Here is a 22,584-nt window from a genome sequence, read left to right on the forward strand (position 1 = left end):
ATGGAAGACTGTCAAGTACCAAAGCAGTGAACTGTTCGAAACCACAAATTTATGCAGATTATCTATCAACCCTCGGAGTTCTTCAACACGGGACATCAAAAAACACAGCAAAGCAACATTTTGTCCTCTTTTTGTTGCTGTGCTTTATGCTCTTTTGTGTTTTGTGACACGTTTTGTTCTCTCTCCTGTTATTTGTTGTGTTTTGAAAAAGTTATGTTTTCTGATTTGTGGTCTTTCATCAGGAAAGTTTGTAGATTTCTGAGATATTATCATGTGTTGTGCTTTGTTGTAGTGTTTTCTGAGATGTTGAGTTTTCTGTGTATTGTGATGTGGTTTCCTGCTTGCATTAATGCTGTTCAAAATTAATTGGCGGCTTCAATTTTTAAAGTTAAGTAAGCCGATCGTTTGGAACGATAGGAAACATATAAATGAGCTGGTGAGAGCTAAACATTTGGAATTTAATAATCAGGCGAGTACCAGTAAGACTGAGACGGAGAAAGAATTAATGCACTGTTTAATTAGTGAAGCAGCCTCTTAAGCACTTTTCTGTTCATTAAAAGGACTACATCATTCATCAGCCTGTGTGATTCATTCAGCAAGTAGCTCCCATTGGATTTGATTATTCTAATACCTACGTATAACACATAACGTGTTGTTTTTGATTTTCTTCCCTGTAAAAGCTTCGTATAAAACACAAGTTTAAACAACAACATCTATTATTAAGACCATTTTGATGCACTCCAACATCCTGTTAATATACAGACAGTTTGAAGTTAAAGGCATTTTCTGTGTGCTTGCTTTTGCTTTTTTATATCCAGATTTATTAAAAGCAGCAACCTTAACAGAAAACTGCTCAGATACAAATGAAAAGCTTTCCGGGGAAAAGGTGGTCACATAGACTGTTATTATTCTTATATTCATCTTGCATAGTAAATACAGAAATTTGTCTCGATTGTGGAAATGTCTGTTCACAGCATGTGAGCTGCAGCTAATAAAGTGTCGACGATAGTCTGTAAGAAATTTAAATGTGTGCCTCTGATTATTTTCAGAAACAGACTGCAGTCGATTAGCAGTTGGACACGGAGATTTTTCTTCTGCCGTGTCGGCTTTGTAATGCAGCACATTACATTTTAAATGAAACAGCATCTGCAGGTTTTTAACAGCCGACTGTATATACAAATAAAGGCCCAACATTAGAAAATAAATCATTGCCTTAGTCTGTACAAAGCAGGACTTATAAAATGCATGTAAAAATGTTGGTCCAACTGAAATCAAGCCTCAAAACTGGGCAGATAATGCAGTTGGGGGTCATATTACTCCTGCATATATACACTCAAGTAGATCCAACGTTCCATCTTTTGTATAAATGCTAAAGTATCAGTGTATATTAATACAGTTGAATTCCCAAAAAAGCTGCTCTCATTCACAAATTATTCCTATTTCTTTTTTCAGATGGCATCAGAAATTGGGATTGAAAATCAGCCCATTAAGACTTTGTATCAACTCCTGGTCACTTAAAGCATTTCCAGACTGTCGCTCTGCTCTAATCTGACAGAATCACCATTCAAGTAACTTAAAGACCACGTCTGTGCCATGAATTCAGCTCTACCTACATGTGCAATGATCACCCACAGAGAAAGACAGAGGTGGCAGAATGTGTTAAATGTTTTCTCACACAGTCCAGGCGTGATGGTGTTAGACGTACGTCAGTCAATAACTAAATGTTTCTCTTGAGTACGTATACTGAGACAAGGATGATGGCCCAGTTAAATAGCCACTCCATGCTGTAACTGTTTTCCTACACAGGAGCTGTTAAATGCAAAAGAAATGTTATTTTTCCTCAGAAGTTTATGGAAACAAATGCATGCACTATAAAGGAGAATTTTGAACTCATACAAAGCAGTTTCAATTACTCCTGCAAGTGTCCACACAAGGAGCTTGTCATAAAATTTAATACAGTAGAAACAGTCGATATTCTGCTGTGATCAACGCATACCAAGCAGCCACAGCCTGGCAACATGATTAACAGCTCAATAAATGCAATACAGAATCCAAGGACTCCAAACTCTCCAGATCCAGAAATCCAGATAAAACAAAACTGAATCATAGAGGCGCGATCCTGCCGCCAAAAGGATCTTCTAATCAAATAACTTTTCTTTGTAAGTTATCATGGTTGGATGAGCATAAATCGACAGTATTCATCTCAGTTCACAGTGGCCTAATTCTGTGTTGCAAACTACAAGCTTGACTTATTTCTACTAACTATTTGAAGACTATTACATATGTACAAATTCAGCCCATTTTTTTGTGAGATTTCCAGATGGAATAAAAATGTATCTTTGGCAGAAATAAAACCTCAAGATCTTTCTCTTATTAGTTTGTTTCCTTACCAACTTCTTGTCACTCATGTGATGTGATAGCATCACATCAGTGCAGTGCTGATATTGGCAAAAGTTTAGCCTTGATTGCTACAAAGTGCCTGTGCATGCACATTGCAGCAGTAAGTGCAGCTTTAACATTTACATCTCTGCATACAATAGCTCTCAACACAAAGTCCTGGAAGCTTCTTGTTGGCAGAACACAGTTAGTACATTTTCATATTCATGACATTTTACATAAAAGGTTAAATGCTTTAAGACTATGTCAAAGTGGAGATCACATTTGCCTACGATTGAATGCCTTTGTGTAAATACGCATATCAATATCATTTCAGTTTCAACACCTGAGCAAACAGCTGGAAACTATCCTGCCAAGTTGTCAGAGAACTTTTTACCGATATGTTCGGTGTCTCAGCTTTAGTTGATGTGTGATAAGAGTTCTTATCAACATCTTGCGACATGATGGTAAAATAACCTTTTACTTCAGAATGAAATTTCTGTTGCAATTTAGTAGTAAAGGGAATGTGCTTTCTTGGATACTGGGCTGCAGAAACTCCATTTTCAAGTGATGCATCAACAGGCCTGAACAGCAACCCTGCTGCTCGTTTCTGCTTTATGCTTCTGCTCTTCAATAAATCAAACATGACAGTCTTTCATCAGCATTCAACTAAAACGCATTTTGTTTCCCTGTTTGTATGTTTGGGTCCACTGGGAGATGAAACCACTGCTCAATTTAGATTTGCTAGAATGGAGCCGAAACACTGAAAACTGCACAACAGGCTCAATGTTTGCACTGTTGAAGTGTACTGTAAAATTTTTGGCAACTCTTTGCAGGTTTCTGGATCCACTGTGGTTTGTATTCAGGCTTAAGCAGTTTTAAAGTATGCAACTAATAGATGTCCAGTAAAAAAAAAGCAAGAGAAGTTGAGCATCTCTCACTCTGCACACACAACACAACACTTTTGCTTCTTTCAACTCGCTTTTGTCACGACCAACTGCTGAGCTGACTAAACTTTCTGTCTTTTAACAGTCAATGGCTTGCCACTCTCCTGCTGCCAAATCTCCACGCACACAAACACTTCACACAAAACGGCACAAATAACTGCACTTTGGGGTTGCATTTTCTCTCAAGAGGCAGAATAACAGTGAAGTTTAAATCCCCTGACAATTGGGAAATCTCTACATGAAAGCATCTAACCTGTCTTACTCAAAGCAGAGTAGCTTCATACACAGCGCCACAGTCCCTGACCTTCTGAAGAAGGAGGTTTTTCAGCCAGTAAACCAAATTTGTAGAGATTGACAGCGTTAACAAGCACACACCTGTGCATAAACACATCAAGCACTTGAGGAGATGTAAGGACTCACAAACACGCTGCATTTTAAACAGCAAGTAAGTGCCAGTAATGAGAGAAGTGCCTAAGTGCTAATGTCTGTCTAAAATGCTGCTCTGTTTGCAGACACAAGATGAGCTGAATTAACATATCAAATATCAAAAATGAAAAGTTGAGAGCTCCTTAAAGCAGGACACTAAGTGAGAATGGCAAACATTGAGACTAAACAGTCACCTTGATTCAGATTCAAGAGCCCAGATGTGTGTTACAAATTAAAACCAGAGGCAGCAAGAAGGGAGAAAAAGAGATCGAAATAAAGCGTTTCTTACTTTGTGTAGTCTTCATTGTCTCTGTCACAGCGAGAGTCCTTGTGTTTCTCCCAGTCTTTTCCATGTTTACATGTGGTCAGCAGAATAACATCTTCCCCATTGTGGATGTGATACAGAGCATTCCTTGTCTCTGAACCAATGCCAGTTAGGTACCGCTTTCCTTTAAAAACTAGCAGGTACTTCCTGGAAGGTGGCGCATCGTTTAATGTCAAATAACCTGTGCCCCCTCCCTTAAGCGGGTGATCCTTGGAGAACAGAGGGATGGAAATATCAAAGTTAGGTCGGAAGTTGACCACATCTGCACTGGCCTTAGCCAGCATGGCCTGGCCCACCTCAAATCCCAGATCCTCTGTGTAGTCTGGCCAGGTTCCAGAGTAAAGGTTGAATATGAGGTGGTTTCTGCCATCATTCCACATTGGCAGGCTGTGAATGCGGGATCTGACATTCTGGACGTACTGAGCTGAGAGCTGGTCCCTGTCTAACGTGTCCACAGTCAGAATGAACAGACAGGCCCGCGAAGGGTCCTTGGTATGGAAGCGGGACTCCTCAATTGAGGACAGGATCTTCTGGTAGGTCTCTGATATTTCGTCCCCTCTCTGTGGAGGGTAGACGTAAACCCTGAAGCCCGACTGGCACCGAGCAAAGTCGAAGCAGGTTTCCATGCGGCAGCGCTTGTACTTGTAGATGTTGTCACGAATTGCCCGGCGTTCACGCGGGGATGTGTGCTGGTGATGGAGCTGAGGGCTGTCCTCCTGTATGAAAACAGACACACACGGTTAAAATCAAAACTTTCACCTATTAAAAACATGCTTTACAAGGCTGTGGCTTTACAAGATTTCTAATGAATACATTTGTGTTATAAAGCCCATGAACTATCTTATTTATTTTTTAACAACCAGATGAACAAAAAGGACTGAATTCATTAGGGAGCTAAGTGTATCATGTGTGCTGTAAAAAGGGTTTGGAGCAGTGTGAGCTGCAGATCAGCCATGTAGTATTTACCCATTTAAAACTTCTGTAGACATGAGAAACACATTGTGTGGTTTGAACAATGCAACAATCTGACAACACCGTAAATCATGACATGTGAACTTTGCTCTAATAAAGCCAAGAAGCTAAAAAAACAATGTGTTTTTTAGCATTAAAGTGCGTAAACTGTACTTCTTCTCTAAAGAAAAACAGGATATTTCCAAAGTTTACGTACCTCTCATTTATTGTTTGCTGTTGTTAATACTGCGCAGTGCCTCAACATGTCAAACCTCAAAACTAAGGATTACTCAGAGGGCGCCGGCTTGCTAATTAATAATTTTGTAACCACCTGGTCTCTAACATTGGGCCATTTCTGTAAGAATACATTTGAAGTGTAATGAAAGTGTCCCTTTTCAGACTGTCTTTGAATAGTATTCAGACAAGAGATATGTCTAATAATGATTAATAATTGACTAATAATTATTAGTCTTTTTTACACCCCCCCTCATCTTTTATTTTTCTTTCCAATTCTTCAGATGTGCACCTACTTTTTCATGTTTAACAAGGAGAATCCACTGCATGCCCTTGCTTTTAAAGGTCTATTTTTCACAATCTTAACACTTTATTACTCTGATCACTGCTCTGAATGCCCCTTTCACACAGACATCCCTGTTTCCTTTTTCTCTAGTTTGACTATAAACTCAATCCAGTCTACCTCCTGCTCTCCTCCCTCCAGATATGGCTCAAGCAGCTCAGTCAACTCCGGCCAGTGTCTGGGTGGCCTGGATGGGTGTCTCTGTGGCAGAGGCTGGGGCTGGTACACGGCCTGCTTCTGATGATACTGGTATTCCTGTTGGTGGTACTGGTGATACTGAGGAAACTGTGGATACTGGTACGGCTGCTGCTGAAACTCCCCAATTTGCAGACCCCACAGGTAGATGAGGAAGAGAAGACCGGCCCCCACAGACACAAGCAGGTACCGCTTCTTGGCCTGCATGTGTGCTGTGGGGGGTGGAAAAGGAGGAGGTGGTGGGTCTCTGGAGGGGGGGGGGGGGGGGGGGTAGAGGATGAAGATATCAAAATAAGAGTAGAAGGAGAAGTTATGAGATGCAGACGGATATGGAGGAGGAGAGAAATGGTACAGATCTGGAAGGTGGGTAGTAGAGTGGGGGCTCAAAGTAAAAGAGGGGAAAGTAAGGAAGAAAAAGGAGACAACGAGGGACAAGAAAATGATGAGGAGAGGGTTCACAGGGAGGCACGCACAGGTCGGCTCTCTATCCACAGGTCGACATTTTGGGATTTAGGGTCACTGAAAGAAAAAAACAAAGAAAGAGAAATATTTAAAGCCATCATTTACTAATAAAACATTTCTGATAAATTGATTTATAATAAAAGTCCATGTGCACAGTGGTAGCAAACACTTGATCAGTTCTAAGTTTAACGTTTATGATACAATGATGAGCATCCATATTGAGCAGTGTTCTGATAGTGAAAGGAAAAGTGAAGAAACCCACAGTTCCATCAAAGCTGACTATTTGCCGACCCCCGTGTACCATTATTGAACTTTAATTTTAATATATTGCCAAAGTCTGAAAGGATTACTGTGAGCTGCATGAACACACAAGCACAGAACTTTCCTTCAACCTTGTAATTATTTCCTCTGCTGTACGCTTTCCTAGATATCAATCTTAATCTGGCTCACTTTCACTATGCCAATCATTTTTTTGTCTCGAATATTGTGTAGCATTTTGTGTTAAAAAAACTTTTTCTAGTTTACATCATCTTTCATAATACCCTTTCTGAAGGCAGTTTCGATTGGGATACCTTTTGAAAACTCAACACTGACACTTGAAGATGGAGTAGTTAAATTGAATTGCTTCAGTTGAAAGAAAGCAAAAAAAACCTCACCTGTTCACAGGAAACACCTGTGGTTCCAGGAAGGGATCGAGGTGTCCGCTGCGCGCCCCTCCAGCCTGAGCAGGGCTCCGTACTTTGCAAACACATTTTCCATTAACTCAAACACTCTGAATCTCAGTTCCATTCACAAATCTCGTTAGCCTATTAACGCCACGTGTAGGAGTAAATCAAAGAGCTCAGAGCGCGTAGGGAGACCAAAAAACGTGCGTTGTTGTCATCATCCGCCGCGTCCCAGACACAAACTTTCCCCAAAAAAGACCTGGTGAGTGATTCTCATGTGCACGCGATTCCCACCAGAACATAAAGCTCTCTGAGAGTACGGCTGATACCCACTTTGGGAATTTAGATTCGCACTCGTCTGCCAGATGAGCCGTGATCACATCGACAGCATCCATCCAGAATTAACTGTGTGCAACAAGACACGTTCATCTTCAGTCAGCATCTGCCACCCCCCTTCTCAGGCAATACCAGCAAAGGGAAGATGCAAACTTTGGAATTTAAATCCACGCTCCTGTGCTCTGCCGCTCACTGTAAGAAATAAGCAGATATCATTATGCCAGGTAAGTTTAGAAAGATGCCGCAAACCTGATCTGAACAGACGCGCGACAGTAAAATCCTGTTAGAAGCGACTTCACGGTCGTTTCTAACAGGCAGCAGGCAGCAGCGTCTCTCGGTGGGGTTGAAGTAATGGATCAGATGAATATTCTGAGTGTTAGTGTTCTTCTGGTCATATCTTTCCAAACATTGGCTTCTAGCAGTCCTGCTGTCCTTACGTCTCCATCCTTAAATCCTCAGTTGGATCCCGGCTGCGCCACCGTGCAGCATCCAGCAGCATCAGCAGCAGCGCTGATAAGCCAGACAGACAGCAGCAGGCTGGGGGGATCGGAGCATGCATGGGGCGTCTGTTGGCTCCGATAAGGTACGGGAACTCCATTCAGCATCTCCCAGTCTGAAATGTGGCTCTGTTTCTATTTATTTAATGGGAAATATGTGTTTGTTTCTATATTAAATTAATACAAGAAATGTCCAAAGAGACAAATAAATTCACAGATCAGTTCCGGAGCTTTCAGAACAAATAAAATAACAGTTTCACCCTTGTTGTCATTTTGCCAACCAAACTCTTTTTTTCAGAAAGTTGGGATTGTGCGTGCTTGTGAATTTTCGGCAAACGAGGCCTTAAATAAGTTGTAACATCTAATTCAATGAGATCGTTTATCATTTAGGATGCGCCTCTTGTGCGTGTCACAGTTTTAAATGAATTAGACTCGATTTTCTTCTCATCAGATTTAAGGATGTGCTTTCATAAAGCGCTGCGTGCTGCGAACATTAACTAAAGCTGCGAGCAAAGTGACATTTTCAATTACAGGCGGCAGGTCGGTGATCTACATGTCATTTGTCACATTTGCAATACAAATCCACTTTTCCTGAGCCCAGGATCCACTTAAGGTTGAGATTAAACTTTGGATAATGATGTTGAAGGGATTTGTCATGGCTTGGAGTTTTGTGAACTCAGCCTGTTAACTTTTAAATCTTAATTAATCGAATCAGTCGACGCCTCCCATTTTCCAGGTCTTTCCATCTGTCATGCGCCTCTTTCACGTTTCTGTTTGTTTGTTGAGAACCAATTAGATCAAATGGAATTAAAAGGGTTGGAATAGTTGGAGAGAAAGTTTACACTTGTTGTAAAGTCGGTCACAGACACATGGTGTATCAAACAGCGCCATCTTGTGGCACTTTTTGCAGCCCACGCTTCAGCTCAAGTGTCTGAAGTTTACAAAAAGCTTTCAGACAACTTTGTGTTTTGTGTCTACGATTTATTTCTGCCAAGAATTGGACGTTTGAAAGGATGAGAAACTGTAGCATTCAAAGCATATAAACTCAGTCTCAGGAGCAGACAAGAATGAGCCCACACTGTAGGTTATCTGTGTTGAGCAAGTTTGCAAAAATAAAAACATGCACTGTGGCGGTTTTGGAATATAAATGGTCTCAGATTAAAGGAGCGACCTGTCAGTCACTGAGGAAGCTTTTCACGTTGCAGCAGGCTCCTTCGGGCAGAAAGAGGAGCCTGTCTGGCAAATAATTTAAAGTGAAATCAGCAAACTGCACACTGCACATTAATATTAATCCAGCCAGCCTCCGATGCTTTATAACTAACTGATGACAGAGACTTTTATGCACGAGTCACGGCAGAAGAGTTTTGGTATGCAGTGCTTCAGAGAGAGAGAGCATCTCAGCATTTTATGGATAGTCTGCACTTTGAAAATTTGCACCGTAAATCTGGACTAATAAACAAGCATAATCAACCTAACATCCATGTTTTCAGAGTGTGGGCGAAAACCAGAGCAAGAATATTGCGCCTTTGGGTCTGTTAGTCAGCTTTTACATTTTAGGTCCGGGTCTTTTCGCTCAACTCAGCATCTTCTTTTTCAACCAAATCTGGACCTTCCACATGATCTGGGAGCGAAACCCTGGATATCAGGAAAATATATCTTGAGAAATAGGAAATTAATAAAGGTTTCGATTTATTTGAGCATTTGAAAAAACAAAAGAAAGTGTCCCATCAAATCTAACCCCTAACCCAGAAGCCTAGTACAGTACATCTTATATTTATATTCATGTATTCTTATCCAAAACACTAGCAGATGTAAAACCACCAAACTCTCAGAAGAGCTGATTTTTGCTCTAATTTACTGGTGCTGTGATAACTCTGAAGGATTCACTTGTGTCCGCGGCTTCATGGTCCATTAGGGGATGAGAAATCTGAAAGAGCCCTGTTGGTGTTGACAGAGCGGTACAGAGAGTCAGTTTTGATCTGTTTCCAGTCTCAGTCCATCGCTTCACTTCCTCCACTTCTTCATCTTCACTATTAATCCTGGATAGTGCGGCTGTAGCAAAGTCTCTCACCTCTTCTGTGCCAACGTTTAGGAGAGGAATGCGATTCTGCTTTACTTGTATTTAGATTATGCGATTACATCCACACTGTACTCAATGTCCTGTCTGCCATGCAGTTAATTTAGGCCCAGACATTCTTCACCGTTAACTGCATGGAGCCTGACACGTGAAACCAATAAAACAACAGGAAAACACTAATAACGCTAGCAGCAGCAGTTAAAAGTATGCTGCAATAACTAAAAGTGATTTATAAGAGTGTATCATCCTTTTATCTTAAATCAATTAATCTATGGCAGCTAAGCAGTTAAAACATGGTGTTCAGAGTGATCCACCTTCAACAGTGGTTCAATATGACTCGTTCCTCAGTGGCTCTGTGAGACTTTTACACCTTCGTCTGATGTTATTCTGTGTCCAGCTGATTAATAGCAGAAAAATGCCCTAGAAATCATGAAACTCATACTTGAATCTTACCAGGAGCTTGATAGAAGTGGGCCTCAACAGCTAATATTATACAGTAACTTGACTAGGACATGTAATTGAGCTTCAATAAGAAGGGATCAGTTGAAAGGACAGATAAGCTCTCTGGGGAGCTGACATGAACAAAAGAATGGGAGAAGATAAGACCCCCAGAGTCTAGATGCTGGTGATGTATGTGCAGCGGTAAGCGGTGGCATAGAATTCTGAAGAGGATCCTCGGGTATCAGATAGAGGTGGAGATGGGCTGATGCCAAGGAGCCTGGAGGGAGGCTGACTTTTGCACAGCCTGCAGTGGTCAGAAGACAGTTTTAAAAGCCAGGGATCAAAGAAGCAGACAAGAAGACCATTGGACCATAGTGATGGCAGAATTAAGAATGAGCTGATTTTGACAATGTGCGAAGAAGGATCAAAAGCCCAAACACCAAAGGACGAAGGCTGACGTGAAGGAACAGATCTGTCTCACTGATCTTAGGCATAAGCTTCATTATTGTGCTTGTCCCAGAAAACAAGACCTGGAGAGGAACTGATATATCGACCAAAGTGTGTTGGGCTTTTTCTTCTTGATCTATCAGTTTAACTATTGAACTCTGGCAACTTTATAGCACAGCTTCACATTTTTTCTTCCTCTTTTTTTTAACAGATTTCTTGTGTTACTTACAGGTGAAAGCCTGGAGCTGTGGAGTCTGCATCCAATTAAAATGGTCCAATTAAATGTATACACGCAGGAGTAATTTCACTCTCAACCTCATTATCTGAGTGTTAATCCAATACTGAGAAAATCTGATTTAGAAAGATTTCAGTTGGACAAATATGATTCCAAATGTCTCATTCAACATCTTTTTATACTGTCATGTACAGAATGATACCTTATGCTGATTGCTGTTGAAAACAGTTTTCACTGCTACTATTTCACCGTTTTTTTGTGATTATTCCTTTTTATTCTGCATTGCAACACTTTCTGATTTCTCTTCCATTTATGTGATTTTTAGCATGTCTTTAACCTTGTTCTTTTGGGGTTTTTCACACAGTAGAAGGCGTGTCATCTTATCTTAACTTGGATGTGCAGCGCACCAATGACAGTCTTGAAATTATGGACTGAAACTGTTGGGTTTCGTATGTGACAGACCCAAGAAGCAGAAGAAATAAATGGGACTGATTTGCATATTCACACATCCCAATGACTCAAAACTGTAAGATAAATCTAGGCCAATTTGAGGTATTAAATGTTTATTTTAATGCAAAATAAAAAGCAAAAAAACATCTGAATGTGGAATATAAATGAGAAGATTAGTTTTAGGAGGTTAATCAATGCTTGCAGAAAGACTACAGAATATATTCATGCAGCTGCTCCTCCTGCAGTTGTAATGTAGTCCTGCTGCGTTCAGACTCTTTAGTCCAGAATTTGAGACTGTGATGCTACTTTCAAACAGTCATTTAAAACAATCGTGCAAAGTGACTCTCAACTACTGATTACTCTAAATGACAATTGAAACCAAACTAAAGGACAGCTAGAGCAAAACAGCACTTCATTTCAGCAGTGAGCTTTTCAACAAACAGCAGCAAAACTGTCACATCAAGGGAACAATGATGCCTGCATGATCCGTGTATGACGGCCAACGGATTTTCCTTTTGATAAATAGTTTTTAAAAAACAGCCATTTCCCGATGACCAATAATAAAAGGAGAAACGGGAAACGACTGTTTTTTTATTTTCAAAATTAAAGGATGCTTCAAGATGAAAACACAGTATCGGAATTTTTTTTGATTTTCAATATTTATTTGTAAACTGTGAATTTTTTGGTTGTGACCCGGAAGCTGTCCGCAAAACACAAGAGAAGAAATTTTGCCTTACCTGTCGCGCGAATTTAATTTGAATGAAACATTGATGCAAAAACAATGGCGTTGCACGAGTTTGCTGATTTTATCAGGGGAAAATGGATTCATGGAATGACGTGTGGGGATATTTCCGCCGCTTTACGTAGTCAGTTTGGAGCGCCACGGCGGGGTTTTTCTCAGAGAAATGTAAGGAGGTGCTGCTGAGCAGGGACTGACAGACAGAAAATTCTGCATACATTGTCCACTGACATAACGCTACCATTCAGCGTAACTCGTTTGCCATCCATTCCTCAACACGATTGAGGAACTTTCATGATGTGCTGCGTGGGCGCGTAATGCGTGGGGACAGGAAACGCTTCCGGGTCACATCCAAACTGTAAATAAATATTGAAAATAAAAATGTTCTCGTCTTTTTCCGATACATCTTGAAACATGCTGTCGCAAAACAAATAACAGCTCGTTTTTGTTTGTTTTCCGTTTTTCATTTTGAAAATAAAAAACGAGTATTTTCCTGTTTTTCGTTTCTCCTTTTTTGTTGTTCACCGGGAAAGGGCTTGTTTCCGGATTTTGTTTTTGGCCGTAATACACGGACCCGGCATGAACAAACGCCAAACTGGAGCAATTAGAGACTTCATCCAAAAATACCAAAAACTATTTTGAATTTATCCGACTTGTATTCACAAACAGCCTAAAGATGATGATTAACAGGTTAGACATGTTTGTTGTAAATGAAAAATGGACTTGAGTTAAGAGCTTACAGTAAGGTTTGAAGGTAGCAGAAACGTGTATGATTGATTAAAAATGTTTAAAAATGTATAAATAAAAAAAGTCCCTCACCCTGTGACTATAGGTCATGATATGAGTCACAAGAATTAGAGTCCCATCTGGCAGAAAGAGAACTTGGTTTAGATCAATGTCAATATGAGTTTCATCCATCATTCATAACCTCCTCTTCTGGATTTTGTGGCTGTATAACAGCATCACATCACTTCCTCCTTTGGTCCCCTCATCTATTAGAGAAGCCTGTAACAAGCAGCTGACTGTTCTGGCTGTTTTTATGGGAGATCGGTCGCTGTCAGAAAGGCTGTGAAGGCAGGTTGTCTAAGTTTCATGGAGAATAAAATAGTTCACATGCAATGTCAGATGTGTGACTGGCAGTAACCACACTAGTTCCTTAAGCAAAACAATGGTATTTAATTTTCTTTGAGGGTGAAGTTTTCAAGCTTTTTCACAGAAGACACTGCTCCTGAACTTCCAGAAAAACATGGAATTAAAGGCTTTTGAAAAATAGAAATGAATCTATAAGCACCCAAATTAAAAGCATGAATTGAAGGAACACCTTCAGTCTCAGCTCAGAGGACTTATTGCTTTAATTTCAACCAGCTGCACATAACAATTTCCCCACTTTTTTCTAACTGCTCAGCCTTGGATCTGTTGGGTTCAGTGTTACAGTAACTTGTGAGTTGAAATATTCGCTTTTCCTCATTCATCTGCGGTGCAAATTGATTTTTCATGTCACTGCAGCTCACTGACAATGTGACAATGTTTGTAAATCTGTGTGTGTTCAGTGATGATGCATGTAGGAGAACCAACAAACGTATTAGGGTCAGTCGATGGAAAGGAGATCCCTCAGGACTCGTCCCTGACCTCCTCACTCTTTACTTTGTCTTCTTCAGCCCAGGACCCCCCACCTTCAGCCCAAACTGTGAAATGTCAGAGGATGCTTGTAATGTCAGAAGAGCTCACCAGGCAATGGTGGGCTGTTGTTATGGAGACCGCATCACATCGCAGAGTGAGGTGAGAGCCAGACCAGCCACTAAAGCTATCCCAAAGTGCTTTTGTTCACTTTCCATTTTGCAGTTTTACACTCTAACATGTAAAGTAAGCATACAAATATATGAGACATTAACCACAATACAGAGGTCTACAGTGAAAAGAGCATCAGCATTGAAAGTAGAGTTTCACTGGATGGGATGGGAGTTGAACTCGACTCAGCTCGACAGTCGTAGCTACAGCACCAAACACTGTTTTCATCTGTTAAACAGAAATAATACTTTTTGTGGGTATTCCACAAATACTTTGAAACTAAATTCTTTTCTGCAGTTGTTTTTGTGTCCAGTGCCATGATGAAAATGGACACCTCTTGCTTTGAGACAGTTAAAATCCCATTTTTTATTTACGTAACCTATTCTAGCAACATATTCTGAAATGTTCAATGTTTTCTTTCATTAAGAAATCAATACAGGGGTCAGAATTGTACAACTGGCACATTCCTGGAGATTCTTCACCAACACAGATCTTGAGCTATAATCCTGATCAACTTGAGTTAGTATTGTTATCGTAAGGCTCGATCTGGTCCATCTAAAAAGGTCCAAGCGCTTATCTAACATTTAAGTTCTTACCTTAATCTTTAAAATCGGTTAATCCCATTTGACTATTGGAACAAGATTACTAGTATTAAACTGAAATGACTTCCCCCCAGGCAAATTTATTTCTCTGCTGCTATATTATATCATTTAATTTATTTGACAGTGTGTCATGGTTTGTGTCTCCATAACGCGGAGATGTTTCTAAGTTGCACAACCGATCAGAGTATGTCTGTTTTAATGGACAGTTGGTTGGATTTTGTCATGCCAAAAAGAAGAATATATTTTCCCTTTAATGAAGAGCCATTAAACTGACAAGAGGCTGTCTGTCAGACTACACAATATTGCAAAAAGTAAAATATGTAGACCCTTCCACAAAGAGGTTCCCGGCTGCAGAGTCCTGATCTCATTCCCATTGAACACCTTCAGGATTATCTGGAAGGCAGACTGTGTTGGAACAGTGTTGTATGTCAGTAATGCTTTTGTGGTTGAACTGGAGCAGATCCCCACAGTCAGGTTCCAAAAACTGGTTGAAGGCCTGAAAACAGATTAGAGAGGGCAGCTGAAGCCAGCCCAGTAGCTCTTGAAATAAATCCCACAGCAGATGACAGCACACCTCACAGAAAGCCTAGCAGCTCTGAGGGAAGCACTACATTTTACACAGGAGGCACAAACTAGAGAAACTCAAATAAGAGAAAGGCTCTGAGAGGACAAGTTATGGGAGGAGTCATGATGACATCATCTTAAATCGGGATGGTTATCCAACATCCACTGAGGTGTCTATTGATGGTGGAACCGGGGTGTTGAGATGTGAACCATGACGACTGATGAGCTCAATGGAAGGACCCATGGATGTGAGAGGGTGGGGGAGGGTTGTATCAGTCTCATGCTGAAATGACAGCATGCAGTGGATGCTTGTTTAACACATCAGAGTCCCTGCCACCACATTAGACATTAGACATAGAGGGCAGACATCCAGACTTTGGCTAAAAAGCTCCCTAAGAGAGGGGTGATCCCAGGCACTAAATTGGTCTGCTTGCCTTGAAAAGTCAACTCTACCAGCAGTTTGAAGGGTTCAGAGTTAAGTTTCAGAATATCAGCTTTGTAGTAAATCATCATCTGCCACTGGAGTTTATTGGTTACTGCTGACTCATATGACAACAGCGTGCTTAAAATATGAAATGTACAGTACAAGAGGGTTACCAAGGCAAACAGAGCCTGGAAGACCTGAAGTGACCGAAGAGCTAACGGCTTTATATGTAGATAGAGCTCTAGATGTTAGATATAGAATCAGATATCATTTTATTATCTACATTTACATCAGTTCAATATAAAGCTTTGCAATACAATGTGACTTACCTGGAAACAACTGGTTCTGTCAAAAGATTACAAAATGCACCTACAGAAACACCACTGAATTGCTCCCCATTCCAAAAATGTTCAAAACTGTAATCCAACGAGTGTATCCCAAACACGCTCCACGTTTCCAGAAGAAGCTAGTTTATTCATCATTTAGTGCAATTTTTTTTTTTGTTGTGGCCCAAAGTAATACAGCCCGACTCCCGAATGTGTTACAGCTACTCATAAAAGGCTCATAAATTGTAAAAGGATGAGGCTTTCTGATGCCTATGTTATACATTACATGAAACGGTCACGTGATAGAACCAAGACTGAGCCTCATCTGACCCAATATTGTCCAAGGCATTTTTCCCATTTTTCAACTTTGCTTTGTCACTTGTAAGCTACAGTTTACATCTCACAGTTTCTGTTTCTTTATTGTAACGCTACCATATTCTTGACATGTGGGAAAAACGTAGATTGTTACATATCTGCTTCTTAAGATTCAGACTGTAGTCAGTCTGAAGTCTCCTACCAGCTGGACGCGATCAGAAAAAATCCTGAATGGGATCCAGAAAGAATCTTAGTTATTATTCAGTACAAGTACACACATGTCCCCCTTTTAAGTTCAGGACACTCTTTAAGGTGTTTTATGGAGTCATCACAACTATTTTCTATCCTTCAGAGAGGATTTCCATAAGTAATGTTAACATACTGTATGGTATCAAACCCACCTGTTTGTTGCTTCTGCCTTTATGTGTCTGAGTGAAGGCAGTGAGATCCTATTTGTACCAACTTGAAGGTGACTGGTTAAGCATTAGTTAAACATTCACTCAGATAAATGCAATCTCTCACAGCTTCCCCGTGTAATGTATTCAACATTAATAGCTTCGGATGAAAGCTGTAAATTCAAGTTTAAATAAAACAGCCATCTAGAGGTTTTGGCATTTCAATTATCCACAACAGCCTGTGCTCTACGCTCTGTCATACTGTCAACTTTAATGTTTTAATATTCTGTTTTAAAAGCAGGCTCACAAACACGCACAAAACCACCAACCCAATACATACATATACGCTTAAACAAATTTTGATTCATTGTCAGACAAGCTATCCCTCAGTGACTAAGCAGCTCGAAACATGTATGTGAAACCAAATGAGTGACGTTCTCATACATTTTCAAGTGAGTCTGAAAAGAAGGATAATTTAGACAGTAATCCATATGAAGAGCAAGCAGCCTTTCAGGAAAACATGCATCATAACACCAATGTTGACTGTAATGTGTGATTAGTATAAATCAACATGATGCTCACACTTCTTACATTACACGCTGCCAGACGGGTTTCAGTTCTGATATGTTAAGGCACAAAATAAACCTGCTCTGTGTGCGTGCATGTATTCTTATTATCATTTTTATTATCATTACATTTCAGTGATCCGACAGCTTCCTTGGGGTTTTGACCATCTAGTTAGTTTAGAAATGATAAGACTGACCATTTTATTCTTGCCTTGTAAAAAAGTTAAAAAATCCTGTTCAAACTGTGGTAGAACAGCTGTGAGTGTACTTTAGCATCAAAATGTATGAAAAAGAATCGAAAGTATGCAATGTGTAGAATGGCTGATATCAGATTAATGCCTATCAATGTATAATCATTTTTTTATGTCAAATAGTTCGTACCACCTATTGTTACTTAACGACTTTGAGAGATAAAATATTAACCTATAAAGATCCCGATTTACTGCATTTATTGAGTTTGTTTATATAATTGTACAGCGTTTTTCCCAGAACTCTTCAGAAGTTTAAGGTACATCAGAAGGGACGACAAATTATACTTATTGTACATAACCATTATAATTGTTATGATTCCTATCACTTTATCTGCTTCCAGTAATAGAAACTCGCTCCTTTTCTGCTGAAAGCCATGACACAATCATTAAAAAGCCTAATTCTAGTGTCAGTAAGAAAAATAAAATATGCATCTATTTTTGTGAAAGAATGCATCGGGTGTGATGAGAATCATGCTGGAAGTGCTGTTTAAAGTAAAATAGATCATTGTGCCGAGCTTGCCTGCAGAGCCAGAGGAGGTAAGCAGAAGAAATAAGCAGAAACATAATATATCTCCATCTTCCTACCCCCTCAGCTATAAATTTGTCTTAGAAACAAATGAGAATCTGACAGAGAAACTCTTAGTTAAGTGAAACTCACCAGTGTTTTTTTTTTTAGTTTTCCCTGAAAGTGCATGTGAAAAAAAGGGTCATGTTAAGAGGACTGTGCATGTATAACATAGTGACTTTTATTGTCTCTCACTCTGGATCCAACTCTGGTTCAGATGTGAATATTTTAACAAGCGTTTTTTAACATGAGAAAAGGCTTTAAAAAGACAATAAAACAATGAAAACACGAAAGCCTCTTCAAGGAGACTCTCAAAATAAAATTCTGAACCTGTAAGTAATAATGAAATGGATCTTTTTGTGTTTTTTTATTTCTTTCTTTAAGGTGGAAACAAGGATCACAAAGTTTGGATTAGAGCAACCGCTGAGAGTGCATGGATGAGTCAGAAAAAAGCTCCAAATCTGAGTCAATACAAAACTTCCTGTCAGCAGAAGGTACGAAATAATGCAGGAAATGATTCTTTAATTTGTATTGAGAGGTGCTTTGTCCTCATATGTACTTCAAAAGTTCAAAAGATAAGGTGTTTACTGGTTGACCTGTATGAAGAGGTTCATGATTTTTATTTTTTCCCTCAGCTCTTTTTATGGTTATACCCATGAGACTTAAAGGCAGCAGGAGTCCATCCTCCATACTTTCATCACCCTCCCTCCTATTTTCACTCCATTGCTTCCAATACAGAGCAGATAAATCAAGTGCCATGGGTCCTTTGATGTGAGGGGAAATAGATGGGCTATTTGGTGGCAAAACTCATTTTCCCAGTTCCAGGTAATAAAGTACACTGTGTTGGTTTTTTTCTCTTCCATTTGTGGCTGCAGCAGGTTTGTCTCCACCTCCACCTTCCTTCATGTGTCACTCGTTTGTCTTGACAAATGGTTGCGTTTGGTAGCATACGGTCGTAAGACTGGACTGGTGAACACAAACACACGAAACAAGTCTGGTCCTGCCTGTCAGGGATAGCTGGTGACCAGGTGTGTTCTGCTAACAAACCCACCAGGAGCATTGGCTCTACCCATTTACTTTATCTTTGTTTACTCCAAATGAGAGGGTTCAGTTCCCAAAACTCTGAGCCAAAAATATCAACCTTTAACTCTTTAAACTGACCAAATCAAAAGAGATTAACGGAATAAAGCTTTAGTTAGATATCAGTGTAATTCATCAGTGTCTGCAATGCATACAAAAAAATGTTGACTATGTAGAAAAATGCTTGAATGGCGTAAATTCATTGAGATTAGGTTTGTTAATGATTGATTGTTTGTTGTAAATAAAGCATTTGAACTTGTTAAATTAACATAGAAAACATGTGTAGTGAGGTGTTATGACTGCACCTGGGGAGCTCAGTTAGGCTCCTCCCCCTGCTCAGGTGCAGCATATAAGGCCTCACCTGACCCAGTCTCATCAGCTCTCTCTTGCTGGTCTCTGAGGGTGGCTGCCCGGTTGGTTTGGGTTTCTTTTGTTTTTGCCTTAATTGCACCTTTTTGATATTCTGATTTACTTTGGCCAGCTTTTCCTGTCATGTTTTTCTGTGTATGTGGTTTTGAGATATTGTTTATCCTCCAGTTGGGTTGTTGGTTTAGTTTGTTCTGTTGAATTTTGTTAAACCCTTATTCTCTTGCGTTCTAGGAAGTTTCTTTTGTTTCATTGTGGACTGGGTGTCTCCAGGTGGGAGGCTACCTCACATTTGCATGCAAGTAGGCACTGGGGCACTTTCTGTTGCATGTTGTGTGTTTGCTGTGTAGTGTCACACCCAGGTTAGTGAGGAGGGGAACTTTCCCAGTAATCTGCCTCCCACTGAGGCCCCAGCCCATTGATTTTAGTCTTCTCTTATGATTATTAAAATTTTGTGTTGTAGTGGTAATTTTAGTTAATTTGTGTGAATAAAATGACCTTTTTTAATATTTTATGTCTGCGTTTTTTTTATCCCTCATTTCATCTAGGTTTAGTTTTGATTACTTGTAGTATTATTTCAATTAACACATTTTCTCATTTAAACCTACTGTGTCCTTGTTCCACCACTCTTTGTCTCACAGTATTCAGATATTTTGTTGTGTCTAATTCATTTGCTTGGGTTGCATCAACATAACATAACATATTTTCTAGGGATATTAAATTTAGTCTCAATTAAATTGGGTGGACTGAGTTAATTTTTGTTTTTGAATAAACCAGCATAAAATGTACGGGGTTTACTCATATCACTCTTATTGTTTCAATTAGATTTGTTTGTTATTCTTTTATTAGGACTAACTAACTAAATCTAAATTTAGTTTCAGTGAAAATAATGTTGACCCAACCCATATATTTATTAAGATGACATGACATAATTATTAAATGCTGAAAAGAACAACATCATTTTGTGGCACTTTGTTCTTTATGTTCAATAAACATTTAGTTTTTTCAAGTATAGGAGCCACATAATTGTTATTGAAGTGTTATTGTGCTCTTCTTGCCTTCACCACCTTTTTTGTAATCCATAAATATCTGTTCTCACCCGGAGGGATGGTTTGACTGAAATTGCGGACAGTTTGATGGTTGCGCCTCATTGATCACTGCTGAGATGAAAAGTCCACAAAAGGAAAAAAACTTCAGGCTGTTGGACGTTTGTCTTTACGCTGTGCTAAGAAGATCCATGGAAGAAATCCAGTTTGATTGCAGTAGGAAACAAGGCATCGCTGTGAGGAGTGGGATCTTAGTGGAATAGAATTAAAGATTTTCAGAGTAAAAACTGAAGAGAACGATAAACACAGAAAGAAGAAAACTGAAAGGATCTGACTGATACACATTTGGAAATACCTTTACTTTTGTTATTAGTTGGGTATAAAGCCAAAGCCTGGCCTTGATTGGCTTAGCTTAGCATAAAGGCTCGAAACAAGGGGAAATGCTAGAATGCTTTGTCCAAATATTTACATACAAGAATGCACCCAGCTGAACAGATTTGCTTAGGTCCTGGGTTTGATGATGTGCCCTCAGACAGGCTTTGCTTTTACCATACTGAGAGCGCTGTAAGGGAGACACGTAAGTGCTCAAAGAACCGGAGTTCACTCATCCCAGAGAAAAGAGTACCGTTTTCAATCTGTACATTTGATGCACGATGTAAGGAGAAACTGCCATCCACCAGGTTTATTTAGTAGATTTTCAATAAGGAATAACAACTCATCAACAAATATGATGTGCACTTGACAGAAGAAACCTAAACCTCAATGGGTATGAAATGGATATCACTACTACTATCACTTAGATCACAAAAAGCACAGCTGTTTGGGTTTGTGTTTGCAGTATATGCTACCTTCCAGTAGTTCTGCAGTTCAGAAACTTTGGCTAAGTTACCAAATAGGAAATGCGACATCTGGTTGTGTTACCCTTGTTTTCCTTTTCTTTTATTAACTTCTTTGTGTGGTCAGGCTCTGAGTAGCTCAACTGGTTGAGTGTGTGTTCGATGTACAGAGCCTGTTATAGTAGGTTGTAGTTTCATGCCCTGTGGCCTTTTGCTGCATCTCATCTCCCTCACAGATTTCCCCATTCCCATCAACTGCAGCATTGCCTTCAGTAACTATTATTGTTTCCTGAAGCCATGTGACATCATATAAAGTCAAGCATGTAACATGGATCGATAGATATACACAGTTAGTAGTATTGTATTGCTATACGAGACAGTTGGTGTGAGATCTGAATGCAGGAAACAGAGCTGAGGCTCCTTCTGTCTGTCCAGGCAGAATGAACTATTGATTTGTTTTGCCGCATTTTTGTCTTACTGAATTCTGTGTATAGCCTCCACTTGGAACTTGCTGTTGTATTTTTTCCACAAAACAACAGATGATCAGCAGCCAGTGCTCCAAACATATATGCATGTAGGTTCTTATTATCAGTTTGCACCGTATTGTTATCTATACATTGAAACTCCAGACAAAGAGCTGAGCTAAGCGTTCTGAAAACTTTCTGCATGAAAAACACCACAAAGAAATATATGTTTTAAAGCAGATATTTGTCAGGTGCCATGTTTCACATTTTGCAGCTCCACAGTTGGTTACCTACAAGCTGCGGTGGACCAAGAGTCATTTTATAAGCAATCACAAAAATCAGAAAGTTGAATAAAAACAATGTGCTACTTGCTGCTCTCAAGTGACAGTTTCACTCCTGAGATTGTATCCAACAGCGGGAACAAAACACAATATTAACTTGTCAACTAACTGTCAGCCATCTGTTACATTGGCTCAGTGTTTCTATTTATTGGATGAATGCAGACAGGAAAAATACCCAGAAGGTATGTAGTTTGCATGATAGCTGCCATGTCACAAGAAATTTCTTTCCTATTTCATTGTTTTTATAAATTAATGTCATCTAAGTTTTGTGTCTTTCGTACATGTTTGTGCAGCTGTGGTTTTCAAAGAGAAGACCAGTTATTAAGCTAATGGCTGATGAATTTAGATTCTGAATTAAAGCTACATGTTTGTAGCCCAGAATGTCCGTGAAGTGAAGTAAGCAGCAGTGCCATGGCCCTCTAAACTTAGAATGAACTCTCTTATTCCACCCTTCTTGTGGCCTGACACAAACTCAATTTTTCTTTCACAAAATATTGATCCTTCTTTCT

At 39.7% G+C, this 22,584-nt stretch overlaps 1 protein-coding gene across 1 annotated transcript in view; it reads right to left on the minus strand.

Annotated features, from left to right (window-relative positions):
- Window positions 1-6,004, minus strand: part of LOC140267586 (exostosin-1-like) — a 71,232-nt gene extending 65,228 nt beyond the window's left edge. Inside the window, exons 1-3 of the mRNA XM_072362899.1 lie at window positions 5,723-6,004; window positions 4,039-4,790; window positions 3,628-3,698 (exon numbers count right to left, since the gene is read on the minus strand). Of these exons, the coding sequence (XP_072219000.1) occupies window positions 3,628-3,698; window positions 4,039-4,790; window positions 5,723-6,004 (1,105 nt within the window). The remainder of the gene's footprint in view (window positions 1-3,627; window positions 3,699-4,038; window positions 4,791-5,722) is intronic.
- Window positions 6,005-22,584: the final 16,580 nt, after the last annotated feature.

The sequence above is a fragment of the Leuresthes tenuis genome, unplaced genomic scaffold (genome assembly GCF_036924035.1).
Source record: "Leuresthes tenuis unplaced genomic scaffold, fLeuTen1.0.hap1 SCAF_13, whole genome shotgun sequence".
Lineage (NCBI taxonomy): Eukaryota > Metazoa > Chordata > Actinopteri > Atheriniformes > Atherinopsidae > Leuresthes > Leuresthes tenuis.